Below are 25,427 nucleotides of genomic sequence, written 5' to 3' on the forward strand. Positions count from 1 at the left end.
AGTTCCCGCTAGCGGCGCCCCCTCTTGGTCTCGGCGGTCCGAGATGGCGTCGCAGGTCCTCAGCCGGCCGCTGGTCACCGCCAAATGGCTCTCGGAGGCCGTACGGGCCGGCCGGGTCGGGCCGAGCCTGCGGGTGCTGGACGCCTCCTGGTACCCGCCGCAGGAGCGAAACGCCCGGCAGGAGTTCAAGGAGAGGCACATCCCCGGGGCGGCCTTCTTTGACATCGAGGTGTGCCGGGACCAGTCCTCCCCTTACGACTTCATGCTGCCCAGCGCGTCCCACTTCGCCGACTACGTGGGGCGCCTGGGGGTCAGTAACAACACCCATGTGGTGGTGTATGACGGGGACGAGCTGGGCACCTTCTATGCCCCCCGTGCCTGGTGGATGTTCCGGGTGTTTGGCCACAAGGAGGTCTCGGTGCTGAATGGTGGTTTCAAGAACTGGGTGAAGGAGGGCCATCCTGTCACAGCGGAGGTCAGCCAGCCCACCCCGGCTGTCTTTAAGGCTAAGCTAAACACGGGCCTGCTGAAGACCTTTGAGGAGATGATACAGAATGTGGGGTCCCTGCAGTTCCAGGTGGTGGATTCCCGCCCTGAGGGCCGGTTCCGGGGGACTGAGCTGGACCAAGGTAATGGAGGTGGGAACAGCACCCACCCTGCGCACCAAAGCGGTATGGATGAGTGTTGATACTAGTCTGGGCATAACAACTCCTCTCAGCCGGCAAATGGATTTTGCTAACACACAGGCATGCCTTAGCCTAACTTTGTTGATTTACCTTAAGGGATCCATAGTCGGGCATTCAGATCCCAGTGCCCTCACAGAATGCTTTCCTTGTTGGTTTTAGAGCTGGAGGAGGAAATAGCAGAAAAGGTCTGCAGTTGGTTGGCTCCAGGATCCCCCAGTCCACACCCTGCAGAAGTTAATCAGACAGAAAGCAAACACAGGAGGTGAGAGCTCCCAGGAGTTTGTTCGGTGTCCTGTCTTACACCAGCACACGTGCATAAATGATCAGTATTCATATAGGCACCTCTCACCACAATGAATGCACCAGCAAAAGTCCAGGCTTTGGCAATACAATAGCCCAGAGGACTTTGTCCTTCTTGCTCTGATTCCCAGCAAATAGAAAACTTGCTTGAGCTGCTCTTTGTCCTTTTGCTTCAGTAAGAAAAGCCCCAAATCTTTATCAAATGTGTGGGCTGTCAAGGTCTCTGTTTCAGCTGCCTCAAGAAGCCAGAACAAAAAATGGTTTTGTTACCTGGGTCAAACAGTGGACATGGAAGCAGCAGGGGTGGGAGAAGTTCTCTGCAGTGGGGACAGGTGATACAGCAGTGTGCCTGGAATGAAATTCAAGTTGGTTAAAGGAGGTCGTTACTGTGTAATTTAAGCCTTGGTATATCCCAGAATAGCCTCCCCTCTGAAAGGAAATCACAGAAATAGCTTAAAAAAAAATCAGAGTTTCAAAAACAAAGCACAGAAAAGCTCAACAAGAGTTGTTGGGTCTGAGTCGAGCTCCATGCTGCAGAAGTCTGTGTGTGGCAGGCTGCTGCGGTCCTTAGGCAGTGCTGCGCTGCCTTGCAGGTTGATTGTCATTCAGTTCTGGCTGTTGTCTTATATGTGTGCAACTGTACAGCCACTGAGCGTGACTCCATGGCCTGAAATAATTCCCATGTCCAAACCTCAGTGGCATTTGGCTGTAAATGGCTCTGTACACGTGGTTTCCATAAGTGTTTACAGTGAGCCCCCTCCCAAACACACTCAACCTGTGCAAGGCAATGCGGAAGGTAAAAGGGGTAATGGGAGTGACAGAGGAGACTGTTGCAGAGAGAGAGGAGGAGTTAGGCTTATCACTCATTCTGTTTCTTTGTCTACTGCAGCCCATCGAAGTGAAGGTTGAATTTTAACCTCAAGTCACGAATAAAACACTCCTTGCTAGGAGCTGGTGGATTTTGCATTCTCTTTCCCAAAGCAGGAGCTCTCACCAGGTGACAAACACTGCAGCCCCTGACAGCTTCTTGAAAACAGATTTTTCTTTTAAATGAGTCAGCATGGAACAGTTTATTTGTGGTGGTCCAGTTTTGCTTCCCACAGCAGATCCAACAGGATAAGCATTCCAGCTGCAGCTGCTTGTTCCAGAGGAGCTTGACAGCATTCTGAACCAGACTAGCCAGTAGCTATGCTGCAGCCAGCAGTGGGTAGAGAGGAGCGCTTACACCTAAAAGAGCAATTTGAAATCAATGCTGATTAATTACAGGGGTCATGCAGTCGGAGGAGAAACCTTGCCTGCAATTTAGAGAAGAAGAATGGTCTTGAGGTTAAGGAACTTACTGCATTCTCAGGTGATTTCAGTTAAATTATTGCCTCGGCTCTTGACTTCCTAATTAAGTCAATTAATCTCTCCAGTTCCATGAACTCCATCTCTAGAAGAGGCTAAGAGGCTAATTTCAGCTGACTCTTTTGCCTCTTTAGTTTTCCAGTTCCTTGTGGTAAGAAACAGTTGCCTCTGTTTTATTTTTATGCAGTGGATACCTTGCTGGAATTTAGACCTAGAGTTTAAAATAAGCCATAATACATGGTCATTTTTTAGTTGCTAGGAGAGCTTTACCCAGGTTGACAGGGTGCAGAAAAATGCAGGTATTGCTTTGAATGAAAAAGCTTGGATGTTCATGCATGGTGTGCACAATAAGCCAGTCAGATGTGCAGCCTTGACCTTTGCGCTGAGTGGTTAAAGGTGTCCCTGCACGGCATTCTGTGTTTCTGGAGGAACTAGCAACTCGAGCCTGCTCACTAGCTGTGACTCAGAAATGGTCCAGCCAGCTTTCTCAGGCACTATAGGGTATATGTCTGTGTGACCAGCCTGAAGTGAGACAATCGCAGGCAATCCAGGGTAAGATGATAAAAGTAATTACATGATGGTTACCAGTGCTGACTCTCTCTGAGTGCTGGGCACTGAAAACAAAGGAACAAGAATTATAGGTGAACAAATGCATACTAAAAAGTTGTGAATTTCTGAATTCTTTTGCAGACACCTGAGAGAAGAGGGGAAAGTAGCCAGGCAAGAAATCCATCCTGTAAAAAAGAAAGCAAAGTCAAAGTCATTTCATGAGTTTCCCACTATTTTTCTTCTCATTCTCAGCCCTCAGGTAGTCTTTGTCTCCTTTGCACATACACAACTCCTCAGGTTTTGCCTGTTTTCCCAGCTCTCACTCCTCCCTGCCCCAAACATAAGATTTTTGCTCAGCTTGAACGTTCAGTGGAAGTGAGAAAGAAATGTTGCTGCTTCTTCCCTCTCTTCTCCAAGTGGAGTCTGCAGCTGGGAATGCACTGGCTCTACTTTGACCATGACTCAAAGCACAGCATGGAGAGTGAGAGACTTTACCAAAGTCTGTTTCAACCCACAGGAACCTACAATCCAAAGCTGTCCATTCATGTGAGGAGGTGGACAAGCATCAGCTGCTAGAATTAGCACCATGGCCCTACTGGTTCTTAGAGTTGAGTCTTCTGACTGTATACGCACACAGTATTTTGATGTTGGCGGCAACATGATCTGACTGCGAGGACTCTCAGAGAGCTGGCCAGGGCCAAGCTTAAAGTGTTCCTTCTGATGAGATTAAGGTAGATTAGTTGAGATCGCTGATGGTTCCTTCCGAGGCATGCAATTTGAATGGAAGGGAGGGAGGCGACAGAGGAGGCATTTGGAAAAGAACTGCTAGCTGCAGCTAGCCAACTCCAAAACCACGGGAAATTAAATGTGGACAAGGCACATCTTTTATCTTTTTGACATTAAGAAATTCCGTCTGGAGCTTTCATTGTAAAGAGAAAGGCTAGAGAGAAGGAGCTGTAGTCATAGCTAGATAAATAGCCAACAAAAAATGCCAAGAAACGTTTAAGCAGAGAATCTTAACAGATGTGGAAAAGGGGATTAAACAGTGAAGAAGATAACATACTACAGGTTACAAATTATGAGGGAGGATTGCCAGAAGCCAAGCTGAGTGAGGCTTGGCAAAAGGAATTAAAACAAGTAACAGAACCTGCTGGAGCAAAGCGAATAAAAAGAGAACAAGGACAGAAAGAGTAAATAGGGTTGCTATGCAGTCAGCAGGGGTTCCAGATGAAAGATTATTTGTATGCAGCCTCAGAATTACAGAGTCTGTGCTACCTTTTTTGTTTAGATTTTTCCTCCTGAGGATAAGTCTTCAGAGTAAAGGGAGAGGTGGCAAGAAGGGGAAAGAAGTGGAGATTATAATTTCTAAAGAAGAAGTATAACCAAAATATATCCATGTGCTCAAATCTGTGATGCAGATGATCTCCATCCCAAATATGTGTCAAAAATCAGTCACTTGACATTGCAACTCCATGAGGCAAGAATTTAATAAATTTAATCAGAGGATGGTTCTGTAGGACAGAAACTGGCCAAGTTTGTGTTTGCATTTAGGATAGGAGGTACAGCACGACCTAGGCAGCTGTTGATCTGTTATCCTAACATGGATAGATTGGAAAGGTTTTTTTTTTTTAAAAAAAAATCAGGGAAAATTATTTTAAATTAAGGCAAAATTGAATAAAATACCTTGGTAAACTTGCACTGCAGCTAAGGGCTCTATTTCCTTGCCAACAGAATTGATTTGCCAAGTAAGAGAAATGGGAACATGCATGCCTGGAAGTTATGTCTGATCTTTTCTTCCAGCCATTGGAAGCACCTTTGAGGTAGACTTGTTCCATTTGGACTTCATTAATACGTTGGGCATAATATTAGAGGGATAATTATTAATTCAATGTGAGAAAAAGGCAAATAGCACAAGTACTGTTAGTTTAAAAAAAAACCTGACTGAATGGGAGATAAGAGAGATAAGAATAGCTTGTGTTGAAAGCTGATCTGTGGGTCCAGAAGTTGCCAGCAGTCCCCATCATTATGCTTCTGTGTTTTATTTCATATTTTCTGAATCATGAAGGCACTGAAAATAGGGAGTTGCTACTGAAATGTGCTGCTGGCACAGCTTTGGGGAGGTTTAAATGATCACATGGGGAGTATTATGTGAGGTACCATCTGCAGTCAGAATTGACAGGAGGTACAATGCTACAGAGAGCAAGGTTGGATGCTTAGTACGCTGAAATACTTAATTGCGTGTTTCTCTTACAAGCTGAAGACCCTACATTTGGAAGCAATAGAATAGGGTAAGAGTTGGATGGATTAGTTGGCTGCAATGAACTCAAATATGATTTTGCCTTGAAAACAGCAATTTTAACCTCCTGTCTACCAGCTGAGATGCTAGGAAATGCCACTTCCTTACCCAAAAGCCTGATGGTCACCTAGAACTATTCCTGGGGTGGCTGAGGCAGAGAAAAGCCTGTCTGTGATTTCTTACTGGGTTTAGACTAAGGCTGTTGGGAGTGCTAAGTGCTCACTATCAGCATGTTGTAGCGGTAGCAGAAAGGGAGAAAAACTTTTTCAGTCACAGGGCAATGTTAACTCAAGGTCAAATGGTGTATGGACTGACTGTGATGAACTTAATGTTGGAAATTAATGTTCTTCCTCACGTGGGCAAGGAGGTGCCTCAGTGGGAAGTTTCATGGCAAGAATCCAAACTGGTTCTGGGAAGGGTGTTTTTATGAGAGAGAGCCTATAAAGTGATCACTGTAGTAGCTGAGAGCCAGGCTCTGTAATCCTAGGGTTCCTTCCTGGAGTTTCTGAGGGTGACTACATAAATCTGGTGTGGAGTATACTCTGTGGATGTGAGGCAGGACCAGATGTATCCTCTTGCCTGTTCAGATCCCAGATGCATACATCCTTACCTTCCAGTCCCGTGTTTCTTTGCTCTTGTCCTAGAAACGAACAAGCCGATGAAACTTCCTCAACCACTCAAGAGCACTTTTTAGGCAGTCCAAGGGTTTGTGGTTGTGCAGTGTCAGCTCTTTCTTTCAGCTGAACACCCACATACATGAAGAAATACATTTTCTACAGAATTCCTTATCTTTCACTCAGAGAGTGCAAGCACTGGTCTCTGACTCCAACAGACTTTTGAATCTCTGAAGCATGGAAGTCTCTCTATAGATCAAAGACAAAAACTCTGTAAAATGAGACTGTTCTTTCCAGATCTGCTCAGCTCCTAACTAAGAGTTGTTTAAGGATGGTGAGTGTGTCACGACAGTCTCCAGTAAGACTACCTGTTTTAAGATGTGTGAACAGTCTAGAAAAGCAATCGTGACCATGGGGCTTGGGACACTTAAGAACTAAATTGGTGGCCCAGCAAGCTTCCTTGAACCAGCCCTTCTAGTTCAGCCCTAATGACTTCTTGATCTTGGTACACTTCCCAGTGCCCCAGAATGGTGTGAGAGCATTGTTCTGTGGCTCACAGACTTGTCTGTAGTGGGATGGTCTCCAGTACTGCAGCAGTCTTGCAGAAATCCCTTGCCAAATGACAGCATTGGGACCATTCATTCTTGCGGGAAGGTGGTAGCCTAACCTAGGCATGTAGTTCTCCAATAAGTTCTGCAGCCTGAGAACTGCAAACAAGGTTTTCTCCCACTCATTATTTGTATTATTTTTATTTCTCCTCTGTCATACAAACACTGTATTAATGAGCATGGATTTTGCAGTTCTGTGTACTGAAATGATGAACTGTTGTTTTCTGGAAATGGAGAAGATGTAGTAAAATCATCGGTCCAAAACACTGCCTTTTTTATTGGTGGGTTGTTTGGATTTATTTTTTTTTTATGTTAGTCCCTCCAGAAGTCAGCAGTTTTTCTCTCCCAGCTTCTCCCTGTAATGATAAACACTTCTGACAGATGCATGAGGTGACTAGTAGACAACAGTGCCAGGTTTCTAAGGTACTGAGGGAGGGTGAATCAAGAGACAAAGAGGGTCCATCTGGAACAGGGAGAGATACTGTGAAGCTGACTCAGGGCAACTTTGATTGTCTTTAGGCCCTCAGTCTTTGTCCAGCAGAGTAAAAATCTTCTCCTCGGTACCCCATGAAAAACATTTTTTCCCCTTATGACATATCCCTAAACTGCAGTGTCGTTATGATGTGTGATGTCAATCTCTAGTTAGGTGTACTTTAATCATTTGACTGTGACCAAGGATCACCAAGGATCTCTCTCATCTCTTGAGATCAGTTACCCTGATGACTTAGGCAAGTGGAAAAATGTCAGTGAAAGATTAGTGTTTATGTGACTTTCCCAGGGCTGTCTCATTAGAAGTTCAAACCTAGCAAGGAAATTCCCTGAAATCATTTTCAATATAATATATTTCCTGCTCCAATGAGGCTTGATCCAAAGCCTCTCAAAGTCAGTGGAAAAGCTTCTACTGAGTGTAACGGACTTTGGTTAAGCCTATAGTGACAGAGTGTGGATTTCAAGGGTGTGATGAAAATCATACCCATCATGGTTTTATATCTGCTTCTTTCTAAAGACCTTGTTCTTGAGATGCAACTTCCAGCTTGCCTGAAGTACAGCAGCAGAAAAACAGAACCCATGTTGATTTCATCCATGGAGTGGATAAAAAGTGATACAAAATCTCTGTTCTCGCTTTTCTGACCCCGTTTCCCTGGGATAGCTGCCTCAGCAGTAATGTGGCTGACTTAAAGGTTGCTTTGCTTTTCTCAAATATGATTTTAAGGAATAAACTGTGAACAGATAACTGCTTTCATGAATTCCATGTACAAGCCACACTCCCTGCTTCTGAAAGCTGTGTCACTACGCTCTACTGGCATACTTGGGGAAGGTCAGAAATGCATTGCTGCATTGCTCTTTGCACAGATCCCTTAATGCCTTTGTTAGGATCTTTTCTGTGGTGGTTTTTTGATTCTTGTCACATCTAGGGCTCTGATTCCTACCTCTCCTTGCTGTCAAGGGGGAAATAGTTTGCAAAATAATCTGGAGTCTTTAACTTCAGCAAAGTTGAGTAATCTTTGTCTTCCTCTTTTTAGCCCCATACTGTTCTGCATCTTCATCGTCACCAGAAACAAATCAGGATCTTCGAGAAAGTGGTTTATCTGCATAGATAGCATGATATCATAGATATCATGGTTTATCTATTTAGTTATGTAAACTTATCTGCAGTGGTGTCTCTTTAATGTCTATTTTGTAGATGTTTTTCACCTACGTTAATGTATTCTTGCTCATGTTTCCTTTTCTTGTTCACTCTTGTAGGACTGGAATCTGGTCATATCCCTGGTGCGGTGAACATACCCTTCCAATCATTTCTGACAGAATCTGGCCATGAGAAGAGTATAGAGGAGATCCAAGAAATATTCCGTGAGAAGAAAGTGGATCTCTCGAAGCCACTGGCAGCCACATGCCGCAAAGGTGTCACGGCATGTCACATTGCCTTGGCAGCCTTCCTGTGTGGCAAGCGTGATGTGGCTATTTACGATGGTTCCTGGTCAGAGTGGTTCCACCGTGCCCCACCTCGCTACAAGGTCTCTGAGATGAAGCGCAACAAGGCCTAGAGGGACACTTGTTTCTTGGGCAATGAGACCTAGCAGCTGCCTCCAGCCCAGGGTACAGGGCAAGGGAGGAGGTGGAAGTAAAGAAAACACATGCTGATCTGATTTTGCTATTTTTTCTAAGAATGATCAGTAGATTTCTATCGATCTTTCAGTACCTCACAATGAATAAAGTCTAATTCTAAGATGATGCATCTGTGAATATTTCTAATTCTCTGTTGCCTGTGATCTGCTTGTACTGGGTGGGAAAATCAGCTTTGTAACATGACAGAAAGTTGTACTCTTCCTTGGTGACTTAAAGATGTTCTCCAGTGGTGAGAGCTCAGGTCCATGGTGGACCAGAATAAATGAAAAATTTGAGGCTAAAATATAGCACTGGGTGCTGGACACAGGAGGCCCAAGCTGTGGTTCTGTCACTGGCTTTAGCCAGCCCACCACCTCCCTTTTTCTAATGTGAAAAACAGGCACCTTCCTATTCCTCTCTGATGGATGTCAGTGAGCTCATGTGAAGCATTTGGAGAAGCTAGAAGATCCAAGTTCTGCTGAAATAGTCTAGTTGGTTATCGTGACTGTGTTAAAAGAGTCTTTAAGAAATCCTGTGTATGTGATAAGAACTTCTGAGCACAGGTTTTCAATGAGACATGAGCCTTTTACTCCACTCCTTGTTTGTTTTTTTCAGTCAGCAAGGAGAACCCTGATCTCTGCCATGTTTCTTCTGGTTCCCATAGAGATGACAGCTCATAGATAGAGGGAGGGCTGTTCCCCAGCAACCATCTCTTCAGCCTCCATCCCACCTCTATACCTGGACTTCAGCAGGACCTGCCTGCTGCAACACCACATCATGGACCAGGTGAGAGAGGTAGTTATGGAAGAGGCTTTGCCTCTTTCTAAATCCTGGATCTTTTTTTTTAAAAACAAGAAAGGGGTAAAAGATCCAATGTAATTTTGATACCCACGGGGCCTCTCAGGTCTGGAAAGTCATTGAAATCTCATATTTTGGAGGCCCAGCCCCATGTGGAGGGCATATGAGACCATTCTTGACCACAACTGAAGAGAATGGCATATGATTTCCCACAGCTGTCTGAGGAAGTTAATTTTCTGCCTGCAGAAGACAGCTCCCTCTTTTCTCCATGGCTGCACATCAAGGAAGTCAAGTGTTAGGCTATGCTAAGCATGCATTTTTGGGTTTGCTTGTGGACATTTTTCATTTAGAAAGAAAGATCAAGTTTAATAATTTTTAGCTCTTTAATCACGGTATGTCTTTTCTAGTATGTAGCCAGTTGTCCCTTACAGAATTGGCTTAGTAAAGGAATAAGTAGACATAGTTCTTTAGCTTCTGTTATCCAGGAGGGTGGTAAAATGTCCTTAAAGTCCTTCTTGGCATCAAGACATAGGAGTCTCAGAGTGGTGCTTTGACTTTGAACCTTCAGACTCAGAAGTAAAAATGAACAATAGGCAATAACAATAACATCATATACAGTTACAAACTAGAAAGTAAGAACAGTTGCAGGCTTCAGTATCATTTTGTGCAGGAGGAACTGGGGAAATGGAAGCTACCAGTAAATGGGATTTGGGAAATGAGCACATTGCCTCATTACACAGAAATTCAGGTTCATTGGAAGAAGTGGGAAAGGAGGAATTTCTACAACAGCAGACTGGGAAGTTCTTTCCACTGACTATAGTAATAATAACAGACATGGTTTTGTTTTAAGTAGGAGGGGGGAGTTAACAGGAGTTTATTTAGCAACACAGGTTTCTGCACTTTGATCATGCGTAAATATTTGGCTCTTCTTTAAAAAGTATAAAAAGCGATACAAAAAGCAGCAGATTGTGCCCTGTGAGCCAAGACTGCCTTCCTCTCTTCATCTCTTGTGACCCTGTTCTTTCTGTGGGAGAGATGTTGTCTTTTAATGCATTTGCAGAGCACACAGCACTGACTCCTGAAGTCTGACTGATAGAGTTAACTTCAGCTTTAGGATCCCAGTAGTGTACCACACATGTTGTTGCAAAGTACTGGCACAGTGTAAAGCACAAGCTGTCAGTTCAAGTCAGCCCTGGTGAGTTAACTTTGAAGTGGCAGGCTTCCTACTCCATTGGCTGGTATTTTCATTCCAATAACTAGCCTCAGGAGCAGAAAGTAAGGATATATGTCATTTGACAAATGCAAATATATATCCCTGTCTGAGCCAGCTTCCATTTGTACTGCTGCTAGTGCTTGCAGGCTCACCATTTCCATATTGACCACTGAGGGCCTTGGCTTCAATTGTCACTTGTCACAGGTTTCACATGGGCTAAGCCTGTAGGATCCTGCTGGAGTGAGGAACACAGATATCAGGAATACATGAGTGAGGGTTAAACAGACATTCCCTCTGCAGAAAAGACATGAGCTTCCTCTTAGTGCAGGAGGCTCTTTGCAAAGGCTGGGTGTTAGATCAGTCACATCAGCAGGACTAGCAAAGCAAAACAAGGGACAGTCTGTGCCAGAATCAAGGCAGAAGTCCTGTCTCCAGCCTGTCTCTTTGCCTTTGCATAGCTAGCATTGCACAGGCATTTTATGTTTATCACTTCCTGTCCCCATTTTTTCTGGCCTTACTTTAAGGCACCAAAAGAAGGAATTGTTGTACAGCACATGACCAATCTGACAAGCCTAGGTGCTTTAGAATAAAAACCCCTTACATTTTCACTGAGATTTTTTTCCATTTTGGCTTGTGTCTGCTCTTTCATTCCCCAGAGGCACTAGTTGGCCATGTCCTAGGCAGGCTATCCTATGTGAGCTATTAATGTGAAATCCTGCAGGACTTTGATGCTTGTTTTAATCTGAGAGGATCATGTGTTGTAGGACCAACCACACAGGCAGGTTAGGGACAGCTCTATCTTGGTCTAGAAGGCATATAATACCTCTGAGAATAATCTGTGTCATTTAAAGATGAGCAGGACCACTGTCCCCTTCCTTCCTGTCTCTGGGCCTGACACAGTTTTGTTGCTCTTCCAAGGGTGTGCTAGAGGTTGCAAATTCCCCTGCATCTCGTGTGACAGAAAATGACTCTGAGCTGGCTAACCGTACTTCAGGTAAGCAAGATGGCAGAGAAGCTGTCCCTCCTTCAGAGCTTGCCTTGCAAGGTTGTGAGGCTGTGTGCAATTCCCTCCCTTCATGCCATTCAGATTTGCATGTACCTTTGTGGGGGAAAACTCCTTGGACAGGGATCCCATGTGCCATGGGCTGATGGGTTAAAATCCCCCCGACCCAAGTATGTCTTCCTCCACTGGTGGACTTGTCTCACTACCTCCTTGCACAAGCGCAATAAGCCACTGATGTGCTGTAAATTCTTCAGCAAATACTACGAGCCACAGAGACTGTAAGTGTATGTTCACAAGAGTGATCATGGTCATGGGTTAGAAGGGCCCCTACATGTAACAAAACACAGACCTTTGTGTGCAGTTTTGACCACAAGATTTTTACTTCCACATTTCTGTGCATGTTCGTCTCTTAAGAGCACTTACGACTCCTCAAGAACCTTCACCTGGTTCAGCAGGAAGATTGGTGCAATGCTGCTAGGTTGTTGGGGTTTTTTCTCTTTCCTTCTTTGAGACCTTTCCTGTTTCTTTTGTTATCTAACAATGACATACCGAGTTCTTTCCAGCACCATTTACAGTACCACCTGTCATCACAATGATATCAAATTTGTTGATCTATTATTTTTGTCTTTAAGTGGAACCTGAAAAAGAGAAAAAGGAGCATTTTCCAGAAAGCAGACACAGAACACCCCAAAGGAGCTCCAGCAGAGCTCAGGGAACAGCAAAGAATTGTGCACCTGTTAAATCCCAGACATCTCTTTCTGCAAAGTGTGTTCAGACTAAAAAACAGAGCAAACAGAATCTCCATGCCAAGACTCCTCCTGCAGAGGGTCTTCATTCAAGAGGACTTGAAGAGAAAAAAGACACTTCTGCCACCAAAGACCCAATAGTGGGGCTTGACCCAAGAGGGGGAAACAGCACTTCCTGCCTGTCTGAAATACCTACACAGGCGGAGGCAGAAGAATTAGTAGCAGGCAAGCAGCAAACACTGAGTGCTCGAAGGCCTGGATCTTCCCACAAGACCATCAAAGACAGCTATGAAAAAGCCAAGGAGATGGACAGCACAGTAAGTGCCAAAGAATCCTTAACATCATTAGGGACAGATATGAAGGGAGAATGGAACCCCCTTCTGGCAAAGAAAAACATCCATGCTAACAGGAAATATAAATTTGCCACTGCAGATGAAGTTACCAGTGCAGAAGAGGTATTGTATCATTTGTGGCAAGGTTGAAGGCTGTTTGTATGGTATAGCAGGGGGCTGATTGGGTGGGATATTAGCTGTATACTAGCAGTTTCTAGAAGACGTGGGGGAATGGATTTGGGTTTCACACTACAGGGCAGTGACACATTCCACAGACAGCCTTTCCCATGTCTTCTTTAACTTTGTTTTTCCATCCCCTTTTCATTTATAAGGTTCCTGTAGCCAAGCAAAGCCCTAACTCAGCAAGGCAAAGTAATGTGATATCAGGACCCAGTGCAGAGCTCAGCACCATCATCCCTTTCTAATCCCTCCCCCTCATGCTTTTTACCAGTCCTCCTCATCCCATGCAATTATAGTGCCTACAGAAGCCAGTGAGGGAGACTCAAGAGACAGACCCATGTCCCAGGGATTAGTCGTAGCTCAAAGATCCATGCAGGGCTGGAAATGCCAGGAGTTTGCTGCACTTTGGGAATGTGGACTGACTGATTCCATCTTTGTGTTATCAGGATAGGCGAGCTCTGTGCAAAGCAGCATTAATCATGGGACAGAAAAGACTCAGCGACCGCAGTGGAATGCAAAAAACCTCCTCAAACTCTACATCTCTTACTGATTACAACGAGCTGGGTTTTAACCTGAGATCAAATATCTTCCAAGGTGAGGGTACACACCAATGCTTGACCTTCAAAGCTGGTCCATCTACACTTTGCCAGGGCTCAGGGCAGCCACACTGCTTTGAGTAGAGATCTGACTGTAGGTGACCCTCACTTCCCCCTCTTATTCTTTCTCTCCAGTCACTTCCACACTGTGGTGCTTGAGGAAATGAAAGCAAGAGCCTCCCTTTCTGTATACCCTATCCCTTTCTTTTTTTCCAAGGAGTGAAAAGTGAAGGTGTATCATGACCCGTGTCCTCCATGTTTAGAGCTGACAAAATGGACACCATTTGCAATTCAGTGTTGCCTGTTATCTCCAGTTCCAATACTGACATTACTTCTCTTCAAGACCTTTAGAGATGTGGGGCTCTGAAATGTCTTCCTGAAACCTCTGTTTCCAAGGTCCCCAGATTGGGAATTAAGCATTCACCCCATTCTTGTAACCATCATACCCAAGAAACTCTGAAGTAATTGTCTTCTGGTTCCAGTTTCTCATGTACCAGCATGAGATAGAGTCCTTTTCCTTACACGGTAGCCTTGCTGGGTATTGAAGACAATATTGTCTTGGTTATGTGTAGTCACGCAGAAAGGAAGGACATCTTACCCCAGGGAGCACAAAATCATTATTATCAAGGAAATTGTACAATAAAAAGGAAGAAGAAGAGGAAAGGATGAGAAATTAAAATAAAGCCCCTCAAATGGCTTAAAGTCAAGAGGGGATAAAAAAGAGAAGTCACAGCTGGGATCTGTTTGTTAAGTATTGTGGCAGACAAGGAGCTCAAGTAGGTACCTGAAGTGGTAAGATGGTGCTTTTTGTGGAGCTGTGCTGCTAAATAGGAAGTTACTCACATGAATTGAGAGGATTCAACAGGAAATAAGTGGGCACTTGACTAAAGAAAGGGCACTGGGATGCAAATAAAGATGATACTTTGTAGCACCCTCTGTGTGTGTCTCATAGGTGAGGAGGAAAAGCAGATAAATTGTCAAACCACAAGCTCCCTCCTGGGTGATGAGCCCTTGAAACTGCTGATGTTACTCCCTTGCTCAGTTCCAGGACTGCAGTAGGATGATTTCTATGTGCAGTTCTTTATTTGCTGTTCCTTGCAGGTGGCCCACTGGAAAGCCGAAGCTTGATGAAAGATTCCTACACCCCTGATGTAACTCAGAGAGTAATCAGGGATCCCAAAAACTGGCACGGAAGGAGAACTGATGAACTAGGTATGGCTTCTGCCAGGAAAAATACATTGCTGAATTCCTGAGATAGCTGCTGCTTCTGCCAAGGACAATAGGTGCATTTGGGCAAAGGTGTAGGGGGACTAGAAATTGTAATTTTCACAAGAGAGGAGCTCCACAGCTGGAAAAATCCATGAGGAATAATAGCGTTGAAAGGAAGGCTGTAACTGAACTGTGATTTGCCTTCTTTACAGGAAAATGGCATGAGAAAAATGCCCTAAATCTTAACCTGCAGAAAGCACTGCAGGACAAATATGGGAAGAAAAAAAGCAAGTCTTAGAAGATGAAGGTTCCTGGAGTGCATTCAGGGAGGGATCTTTTTCCTCAGCTAATAAACCTCCATTTAAAGCAGTAACTTATTGCTTGCTAGTTTGTCAACAGCAGATATGTTGCTGGTGCTCTTCCGCTCTCAATTAGGGTGGCTTTGGGGAAAGCAATGCAAAATAGATTTGAATACAAATACCAAAAATATCACTCTTGGTCACTGGTAAGATGGGCCTAATCAGTGTGTGAAGCACATGCCCTTGCAGAAGGATGTGGTGGTGAGAGGGGGCCATATGGAAGTTCATCTGCTCAGCATGTAAGGTGGAGTAAGACCTGTGAGTGGTGTAAGAGGACGATGGCAGGGAGGTGCACATGTATGTGTGCAAGCTCATGTTTGCCAGAAGATTCCTGATACTTCGGCATCTGCCCAGCAGTTCTGAGAGAAGTATGGAGGATGCACTGGGAATGAACCAGGGTTGTCCAAGAACCTGAATGGTGCTTGCCTCTCCCCACACTGAAGGCTGTAAAACCCCTGTGCAGGGAAGCTTCAGAGCTGTACTTAACACAGCTAGACACAGCAAGCAAAGAACCAACTCTCTATTGGTGCTTTCAAGGTAAATTCAAGCTCTCTTGCCAGAAAGGCACCAAACAGTGTCCACTCAATAACCTGAGCACAACTCCGTATGGTTGGCATCAGATGCCTAAGTGGAGTAGGAGAAGAAGGCTCTCCTCTCTGCCCACCACTCTAGTTTTGTTGTTGCACATGGAGGATTTCCGGGAAAGCTCTTACCCTGGCAGGGAGCAGCAGAAGAGGAGGCATCAGGGTGTTCACTAAAGCCCACACTATTTGCAGGACTAGCCAATGCAAAATGCCCCAGCTTATTCTGCCTAAAGGGAAAAGGAAAGCTGCAAGAAGTCTCCAATCTACAAATCACCCCACAAAGTGAATGGACCCTTGCTGAAGCTCTCATAAAGCCTTACTTGCCCCTGTCAGCCCTTTCTGTAACTCAAACATCTCTCAGAGAGAAGCATATGCATCAGTCTGCACAATCAGAAGTTCAGAGGGTGTATCTAGATAGTAAGCAAGGACCACCCAAGGGCTTGAATGATGCAGGACATGCAGAGTCTTCCGGGCTTCCTAATGCGTTTTTCTCCCAGTGTTTAATGGCCTTGATATTGCAGGATCCTGCCTTCCAGCTCCAAAGTGGAGCAGTTTGGTGTAGCAATCACAAAGTGCATGTCTGGGAATAGCGATACCCTGATCTTTCCCATCTGGTCCCAAGCTTTCACCATTTTAAAAGACTGATGCTTTGCTCCCTAATATGAACTGTTTTGGAGCAGAATTAGGATTGTTACTTCATCCTTCATCAGCTAGTGATTAGATAGCAATATGCTGACTTCATAAAATTAGTGAAGGAGGTTAAAATGTAACTAATGATAATCAACTGGTAATCATTTTCCACCACCAATAATTAACCATTTAGAATTCCAATGTTTCCAGGCACATGTCCAAGTTTTTCAAATTAAGTAGACTGGCCAAATGGCAGCTTGTAGAAACCTCCCTGTGGATTTTCCTTGTACATTAGCACAAAGTGGCTCCTGTCTGAGCACACACCGCTCCAGCTGAGCAGCACAGCTTTGTAGGAACACCCTGTCCTCTGTGTTGTATCCAGCACTGATGGCCAACATAATTGCAGGTACATAATAAATGCTGTCTTCTGAGAGCACAGCAGGTCCTGATCCAGAAAACACGGAGCTGAGCAGAAATCCACTGACGTTGTTCAGCGTACTGGAAGCAGGCAGTTCAGGGCACAGTTAGCTAATACACAAAATATAATACGTAGGCTGAATCAGCAGACAGATTTACAGACCTATTTCTAACAGACATTAGAAACAGACATTAGGGCAGGCAAACTGAAGGATTGTAATACAGCTTGGAGTGAAGGCCTTTTGCTACTGAGGAAAGGCTCATGAAAAGACTAGATCAGAAGGGAAACAGCCTGGAAGGTCTTGTTGGTGCACCGCTACACGCTTCCACAAACTGTATTGCTTGCCTCCTGCAGTGAATTAAGGTAATTTTGTGCATTTTTTACAAACTAAAATATTTTTATAAGCACTTCAATAGTACAGATTGTATAATGCACTGAAATGGGTGACAGCTGTTTGTTGCCAAATGGACATACATGTGGCAATCCCCCTTAATCCTCTTGGCTTTGCCAGATATTACTGCCCTGCCAGGGAAAACACTTTCTGATAGGTGACATACTGAAAGCTGCAGAGATAACTGAGATGATAGCTTTCAGTGAGACAGCACAGCTACAGGGAGCAATGCCTGAAGCCTCTGAGTGCTGAACAGACTAATATAGCCAGAACCTTGGCAAGGACCATTACCCTGTGTGGCACTCCTCTATGCTGATCAGAGTGCTTTGGGTACCCAAACAGGTATTTAAAGCCAGCTTTGGAATCTCCAAATAGCATGTCAGATGCAGTTAAGACAAGGACAGGGCTGAAATAAGTGCTCACTGCAGCTGAAATCTCCCTTCTACCCATTCTTCCGCTCTTAGCAGTTCATTCCTTCTTGTTTTGTGCTGGTGCTGACACTTCACTGCCCACACTCTGAAGTGGTTCAACTTGATAAACCAGCAGAAAATCAATACAGAATCAAAAACAAAGTTAACGTTTTAACAAATTAAATTTTCTAAGCAAAGGACCATGTTGCAGGCATGGCAATGAGTGATAGGGAATGAAGATTTGGGGGAAGAGGAGTGGAAAGGGAGTGACGAGGGAAATGGCCTTTCACTGCCTTTTTTATGCAGTAGGAAATTAGTTGGTTTCCGCTGTATTCTCACTGAACTCGGCGCTTCGCAATATTGGTAGCCTGTATTTAAGTGATTTTACAAGGTCTGGTCATCGGGTGGCAGCTCTGAGCCAGTATTTTTATCTGACAGGCAGAGCTTGTAAAAACAAAAGGTTCTTCTGTGGTTTACCTAAACCATTCACCAAAACAGCTATCTAAGAACTGTTTCAGTCAACTATAAACAGTCAATGCACTTGAAACATAATCATACTAAAGCAGTTTGAAGTAGAAGAGACCAATTGCATCCAAGCTTTTGCAGCACTCTCCTCATAACCTTCTAGTTTCTTTTACAGTAATGGGTATTTCCCAGTTTAGGCTTATTCATCCTGCAGTAGAGGCACAGATCAGTTTGCAGGATATCAGTTTTAATAAAGATTTCCTATTCTCCGTCTAATCTTTATTTTCTTTCTTTCTTTTCATTTAACCCTCTGACTTCTGCCTGTCTCATGCTATCCTGAACAAATCCAGCCTTTGGTATCTCCACTGTGAATGACTGTTCATGGCTCATTAAAGAAACGGTAACACTGTAAGGACAGGAGATATTCACTGAATGAACTCTTATCGGAGTCTTCAGCCTGCTATTAAATTCAGTCCTTATGCTGCAGAGCTTGCACTGAAATAAAAAATTCAGAGCTATATCTATCCTGAGGTAAGCCCAGTATTCCTAAAAGAATGGAGTACTTACTGCTGATCCTGCCTATAATGGGATAAAAGAGAAATCCAGCACTGCCTGAAGTGGCTAGAGATCACAACAAAGGGGGTGAATTGACTTCAGGGATTTCACTCTGAGGGACTGAGGTTGAAATACAATTGTGTCATAAGTTTAAAGGTATTTAAAACACATATTGATCGAGAGAGAATAGTGGTTTTGAGGGTTAGAAATTACCTGTGGTATTCCCCTTGATAGTGATAAAGCAAAGGAGCCGTGGAGCATGAAAATAAAAAGAAAGAAGAAAAGGTCTGTTCCTCAAGGTTCTCTTAGGGACTCCTCTCCTATGGAGTCCTTTCTGACAGAACCAAGGCTTTGTGGACTGAAGCTGCCAAGAGCAACCACCTGGCATCAGAAGTGGGATCACTGCAATTGGAAACAGTGAGAGAGGTTTAAGAGCAACATCTCCTTGCAAATCGACAGTGGACTCTTAGCTCTGGGCAGAACAGGGGAGTGGGCTACATTACCAAGAAGCTTTCAGGTTCTACTGCTGAATTTAGTAAACAGGCCTACCAGTGAGTTGCCATTTTATCCCTTTTAGTAACACTCCTTTTAAACCCTTAGATTCATTGCTCTTGAACGGGAAAACATTATCCAAGCTCATTATGGTCCCAGGCAGAATCATTTTCTTTCCCTATAACCTGAGAGGCTTGAACTGAAATTGATTACCTATTTTTAGAAAGAAGCCCTAGCTAAATCTAGCTTCTTCCCCTGCCAATCACACCTATCAGGAGAATGCAAAGCAAGCCTATCTGAATGCAGGTACATGGGAAATATGGCCTGTCTCCTTTACCAAATACATTCATATAACTAAGATGGGGGTAGGGTTGCTTGAGATCTTTCACCATGTTGGACTAGAAGGTGGAGAGGAGAGGAAATATTTGTGCAAAGAAAATTAGATTATAATTGTTTGTCTTGGTTATCTAAGACCCCCCTATGACTCCAGCAGGCTTTTCTGAATCTCAGTGCAGGCTACTTCCCTACTATCTTACTATTACAAGCAAAAAAGACTCAACTTAGTGAAATTAATTTAATTTCTTGCCAATCAAATCAGAGTAGGATAATGAGACATGAAAAACAAGCCTTAAAACACCTTCCCCTCACCCTTCCCTTCTTCCCAGGCTCAACTTAATTCCCAGTTTCTTTATCTCCTCCTCCTGAGCAGCACAGGGGAATGAGGAATGAGGGGTGCGCTCAGTTTGTCACACATTGTCTCTGCCACTCCTTCCTCCTCACGCTCTGTCTCTGCTCCAGTGCGGGGTGCGTCCCACAGGAGACAGCCCTCCATGAACTTGTCAAGTGTGACTCCTTCCCACAGGCTGAAGTTCTTCACAAACTTCTCCTGTGTGGGTTCATTTCATAGGGTGCAGCCCTTCAGGAACAGGCTTATCCAGCAGGGATCCCCCACAGGTTCACAGCTTCTGCCAGCAAACCTGCTCCAGTGTGGCTCCTCTCTCCATGGGTCCATGGGTCCTGCCACAAGCCTGCTCCAGCGAGGGCTTCCCAGGGAGTCACATCCTGTGAAACAGGATGTGTGTTGCACAGCCTTGGTGCAAAGCCTGCTAGAATACTGTTGAAGGACACTGGACACAGCCTAACCTCATACAGTCATGTCCATGTTGTCCACTGGGAATGGCTGCTACCGTGCGCTATCTCCCAAACCGTGTCAGGATGTTATCCTGGAAACCACTAGTTGGCACAGGCCAAACCACGGCGGGGAGAGTGCTGACATTGAAGTAGTGCAAGCAGTTACAAAGCAGTACTCGATACTACGTCTTGGCCCTGATTTATTTAGCAGTATAGACTCAGGCGGTGTGACTGCTAGCATCAGCATTTATGCAGCTCTCTAGCTTTCAGTGATGCTTTGCAATTAGTTCTTCAAAATAAAGAGCCCCTGTCTCTTACAAGCACTGGATGTGAAGCTAGACAAAGGGAGAAGCAAAGGATTTCAAAGAAGTAACAAGCATAATCCATCTTTCCTCCTCATGACTTTAAAAAGTATGTAGTAAAAAGAGCTGATGCTCTCTCCTAAGAGGCAAATAATTATCACGAAACCCAAGAGTCAATTTACTTTGGGTCAGCCTCCCTGACTGCTCTGTAACCCAGGACAGTTTCCTGAACAGAGCACTATGGTCACTTCCCCACTCCATCTTTGAAGACCTGACACAAATTTGAGGCTGTATGGACAATTTGGAGCTATTTCTGATCAGCCGCAGTGGCTGGGCCACTGCAGCTTTTCTTCATTCATATTGCTGACTTTCAAAGCAGACTTTGCTTCAAGGAGCAGAAAGCATGTCATTTCTAGAGGATGAAGAGGTAAGGGAATATGTGTATTTTCATAACAGGAAGCTGTGTTCAGGCAGGCTGGGAGGAATTCAGCCAAAATTTCCACCCTATCAGGTCAGTGTCTTTCATTCAAACCTATTTCCAAAGGAAATGTAGAGGAAGAAAGGAAGTAGGTTTCTATCCTCAGACTTCCAGCCAAGGAAGTCAAGGTCTTGAATGGATTGCAGCTGAAACACTTCATTACAATTTCCGTACATGTGCTGGAAGTTGTACACAGAGTAAGGAGTTACACAGGTGAATATACTTCGTCCTCCTCATTGCAATGAGTGATATCCGTGCACAGCCTGCTCTTAGCCCATGGTTAAGTAAGGAAACTTTCAAGAAAGGAGTAGGGAGTGGGCTTCTTACCCATGTGGTACTTGAAGGCAGTTAATCTGCTCCACCTTCTCAGAAGTGCTTTGCACATTGAAGCCCATGTGGCTGAAGAGACACAATAAAGATTGCAATCCTTCTGAGAAAAGAGAGACTACATTAAGGCCAGGAAGAGCCAAGAGCCATGGGCACAAGGACAATAGTAGCATATTTGTGATAGACACTCAGGACTAGAACCAGCTTCCAGGCAGTCACACTGTGTAATTAGTTTCGCTAGTTTATCAACATGTGGTTTAGAAGCAATCTTTTCTAAATAGCTTTTGTCCCAACAACCTTGCTGTTCTCATTTTTAAGTCCATGCTGTTTCCCCACCTAAACACAGTAGAAACATTGCCACAGGCAATCTTTAATAGAGTGATGCAGGTTAAAAAACTGCCAATCTGAAAGTATTCCTGGCACCTTCGTACCCCTTTGATTTGTTCTAACATCTTCAATGAGTTTTTTCCTCCTTTGTCCTTGCTCCAATCTGCAGATCCTCGTCACATTTCAACCTTCATTCTCCAGCCAGAACAAGCTGAGAGCTGTTTCTCTTTGATCTTCATTAGCATTGCTGCTGTACTGCAAGGATGCAGACTGGACAGCTACTTTGCTGAGAAATCCCAGCTAGCTCGCTGCTGGACCAAACTTTAACCCCAGCTTAGAGAATGTGTTTTCTATAGAGGCATTTCCACCATTAAAGTTTCAACAAAACCTAAGGAAGCAACCTGCATCAAAAGTACCATCCTTAGCCTTCCAGGTGGCACTTCTGAAGGCAGCAGCACATTAACTGGAACACACATAATGTCTCAGGGTACTTATCATCATACTGGTCCAGCACTCCCTTTCACCACTTTGGATAGCTCTGCTCCATCCCGCACTACCTTCAGTGGTCTCCCATGATCCTCCACTCGCTGTACTGACAAGAAGTCACTGTCTCACCCTGGTCTAGCTCACATATGGGCAAAGTAGCTGCTCCCTGGGACAAACAAGGTCCTTGTGGCTGAGATGGCAGCGTATGGTGTTGGAAAGCAAGAGTGAGGCAGCTTTCTGGTTTTGGGGGAAAGGAAGGAGAGTCGAGAGGTAGGAAATTGGGGAGCTGGGATATGTGCACTTGAATTACAATGAAAAAAAAAGAAAAAAAAGTGCATCCTCCTGGACAGAGAAGCAGCTTCAAGTGTATTTTGCCATTTTCCCAAAGCTCCTGTTGGAACGTGATTTAATCTCATTTGGGAGGGATTCAGGGCAAAATCAATTCCAGCTCAAGGAAGATCAATGAAGAACAGACCTTCACACTCAGTTCAGGACAAATGGTGTTTCACTGGGTAAGTCTCTTGCAAACAGAAAGATAGCCCCTTCTGCCTGACCTGAAACTACCTTTGTGGCATCTCCTCATAGTGCCTGAGAATGGAAAGGCCGTTCATTTGCACAACTTCTACCACAGGCTCTCAACTGCCCAAACCAGGACAGCCCGGCTCCTCTGCTCTTACCTCCCAGGACTCCCAGTCCCTCTTGTAGGTGACTTCATACTCCAGCGCGCTGCCCAGCCCTTGGCTTCCATCAGCAGCTTTCCATGTCAGCGAGAAGTCTCTTGCTGTCATTGAGCTGACCGAGAGGTTTTGAGGTGGAAGGGTCTGAACTGGTGAAGGTACAACCCATGAGAGGAGATAGTGAGGACAAGGACATGAAGAGGTGAAGAAAATGCCTGGCTGATATTCTCTTAATGGTAGAATCTGGACTGATGGCTGATCACTGTTCTGCTTTTCTTGTTACTGTGGGACTGCACCATTGTCAATGAGGTCAATGCTTTGCTGTCACCCTTAACTCCTAGCTCACCTTTCCTTAGCAACCAAAGTTTGTTGCTTCCATAATAGTAGTGTTGTACATATGTATGTTATGCAATGCTTACACTAGAGAAGTCAAAGAAGACAAGTCAAATCAATGCAGCTAGGAGTTGGAACAGAAGTTCTGTGAGAACTATGGGACTGCAGTCCTCCATTCAGACTTTGGAGTCCTTTATGCCACAGGAACACTTCTGAGGATTCTAGACTTCAATCCACAGCAAACTGCTAACATATGGAATATGATTCAATACTGTAGGGACTGTAGTAACACCTTCAAGACTTGAAGAGCTGTCAGGTCAACTCATTAATTAATCCTACAGATTCTTCTTCAAGAATAAAACCAAAATAACTTCTTCCTATTCCTTTTCTGGTTTTCTTCCCATCCTCCAATCTCTTTGCTGTTTACCCCTCCATCTCCTGCTTTCACTATTATTCTTTTTCTCCTTCCCCATCTCTTCTTTTTCTGTCCTTCCTCTCCCTTGTACTATCCATTTTGACTGTTCTGTTTTCTTCTTGAAAGGAAGCAGAAGTAGCAAAAAGATAGTGCAAGACATAGCCTAATATCTCTGAGAGGAAACCAAATGAGTCCAATGCGTACAAATTCTGTTTTTCTCACAGTTTGCTTTGCAGAAATTATTTCAACATAGCTATGCTCTTATTGACATAAGCGTTCTTTGCCATTCTGCTTAGTTATTATCACCACAGCATCTAGTGTAACACATTCTTCTCCACTTGGATGCAATAATTAACATGTCCCACCGTATTTTGTGTGTGTGCTCTCACATCAAAAGCAGGGGAGAGTGATAGAAAAGATAATGACAACAACTTAATTAGCATGTTCTGCTTCTTGTTCTTCCTCATCCTGTACAGATCCAGCTTAATCTCTAGCCTGGGCATAACACTGGTGTCTGCAATCTGTCTCTGAAAGAGAAAACAGTCAGAAGATGGATGGGACTAAAGGAGGTAGTGGGAAATGGTAAAATGAGCACAAGCTCGGCTACTGTAGTAGAGAAAGCACAGACAGAGAAGTGAGGAGCTGGGTGATGAGATCTGTTAGGAATATCCCCAATGTTATTAATCTTATGGTGCATGGATTTCACAAATAGAATTTGGCACTTCATGGGAAAGCCTGAAGGCAAGAGGTCTCCAACAGCAGCTGCTGCTTTCAGAGAAGGCTGGACTGTCATTATGTCACCATTCATCAGAATTTTATCATGAGTCTTACGACTGAGAAAGCCTCAACTTTTTGACTCTGCCTGTTTGCAAATCAAAATGGTTGTGTGAAGAAAATAAGATACTGGTCTACAACCTGTGAAGAAAACCTGGAATTGTTTTTTATGAGGTAAAATTAATTTTCAAGAAATATTCAAATTCAAAAGATAAATCAAGAGGGTCAAGCTTGATATTTTTAAGCTTCATTGGACTTCATGCCTTTGAAGCGAAAGGGCCTTATTACACTAGCTAAAACATCAAACACATATTCCCTTTTCTGTTCCTCTCCCCCAGACAAGATTCGCAGCCATTCTAATACAGTGAACTATGACCTAAGACTTCTGATTGATTGTACCTCTGTTTCTTCCTGAACTGCAGAGGCCTGATGCTCCATTAAACTTCAACACAGACGGAAGGCTGGTCAAGCTAAGCCTGAGTATAACACAGAAAGCCTGAAAGAGCAGCTTTCCCCAGTGAGAAGCCAATTGTGTCCTATGAATATCTTTTGATATTCTCAGTAGGAGGAAATGAGAGTACCAAGATCAACTGGGCAATGCTGAATGGGGATTTATTCAGCTGAGCACTCGGCATCAGTGTCCTAGGATCAGCATGATTGATAGTCCTGGTAAATCTCTGCGTAGTTTTGCAATAAACATGGGTCCAAGCTGAATGGGAAGACCTCAAAACCCTAGTCAGTGTAGTGTTGACTTTTGTACCCCATAATGACAGAAAGAATCTGGGAGACATTTAGAAAAACAACTAAAAACATAATTACAGATTTTAAAAAAGCCACACAAGTGCTCTCACCAATTTACTGCTCTTCTAGCAGTCAAGCGTTGTCTCAGTGGAAAGGCAGTAAGTACAAGATATGAGTGAGGGCTTTACTGTTTCAGACATAAAACCAGATGCTTCATTAAGCAGGACATTCAGCTTTGCCTTTGTGGGTTGTTGTTGTGGTGGTGTATACATTCATATGCCTACTGAATAAGCCCACTTGCCTTAGTGAGAGTTATGGCTCTAGGAAGTCATATGCAAAAGCAAGAGACACCCTCTCTGATTAGCTACAATGACATTTAAGCCACAGAAAGGGGACAGCTTCCTGACAAGAAAAACATACTTAAAAAGTTTAGTGGCTGAAAAATTTGTGTCCTTCTATCAGTAAACAAAGAGACCTCATAGGTGGGTTTGCAGAGAACACTCTTTTCCTTTTGTAAAAAAGGCCTGTGCAAGGAGGAGCCATGTCTGT

The 25,427-nt window shown here is 44.1% G+C and overlaps 2 protein-coding genes across 3 annotated transcripts; both read left to right on the forward strand.

Annotated features, from left to right (window-relative positions):
* Positions 1–3: 3 nt before the first annotated feature.
* On the forward strand, positions 4–8,632 carry LOC308227933 (thiosulfate sulfurtransferase). Of its 2 annotated transcripts, XM_080630918.1 has the most exons (3): positions 4–629; positions 846–948; positions 8,147–8,357. In XM_080630918.1, exons 1-3 carry the CDS (start codon positions 44–46, stop codon positions 8,217–8,219), a joined length of 762 nt encoding a protein of 253 aa, XP_080487044.1. In that variant the 5' UTR covers positions 4–43; the 3' UTR covers positions 8,220–8,357. The 2 variants fall into 2 exon arrangements, with proteins under 2 accessions (XP_080487044.1, XP_080487043.1); XM_080630917.1 differs by lacking the exon at positions 846–948 and having other exon boundaries at positions 8,147–8,632.
* Positions 8,633–8,842: 210 nt separating this feature from the next.
* Positions 8,843–14,881, forward strand: CIMIP4 (ciliary microtubule inner protein 4; the record flags this gene model as incomplete). Its single annotated transcript, XM_080626489.1, has 6 exons — positions 8,843–9,292; positions 11,436–11,511; positions 12,153–12,583; positions 13,225–13,372; positions 14,476–14,586; positions 14,796–14,881. Exons 1-6 carry the CDS (start codon positions 9,284–9,286, stop codon positions 14,879–14,881), a joined length of 861 nt encoding a protein of 286 aa, XP_080482615.1. The 5' UTR covers positions 8,843–9,283.
* Positions 14,882–25,427: the final 10,546 nt, after the last annotated feature.

This window comes from Psittacula echo (genome assembly GCF_963264785.1).
Source record: "Psittacula echo genome assembly, chromosome: 1".
NCBI lineage: Eukaryota > Metazoa > Chordata > Aves > Psittaciformes > Psittacidae > Psittacula > Psittacula echo.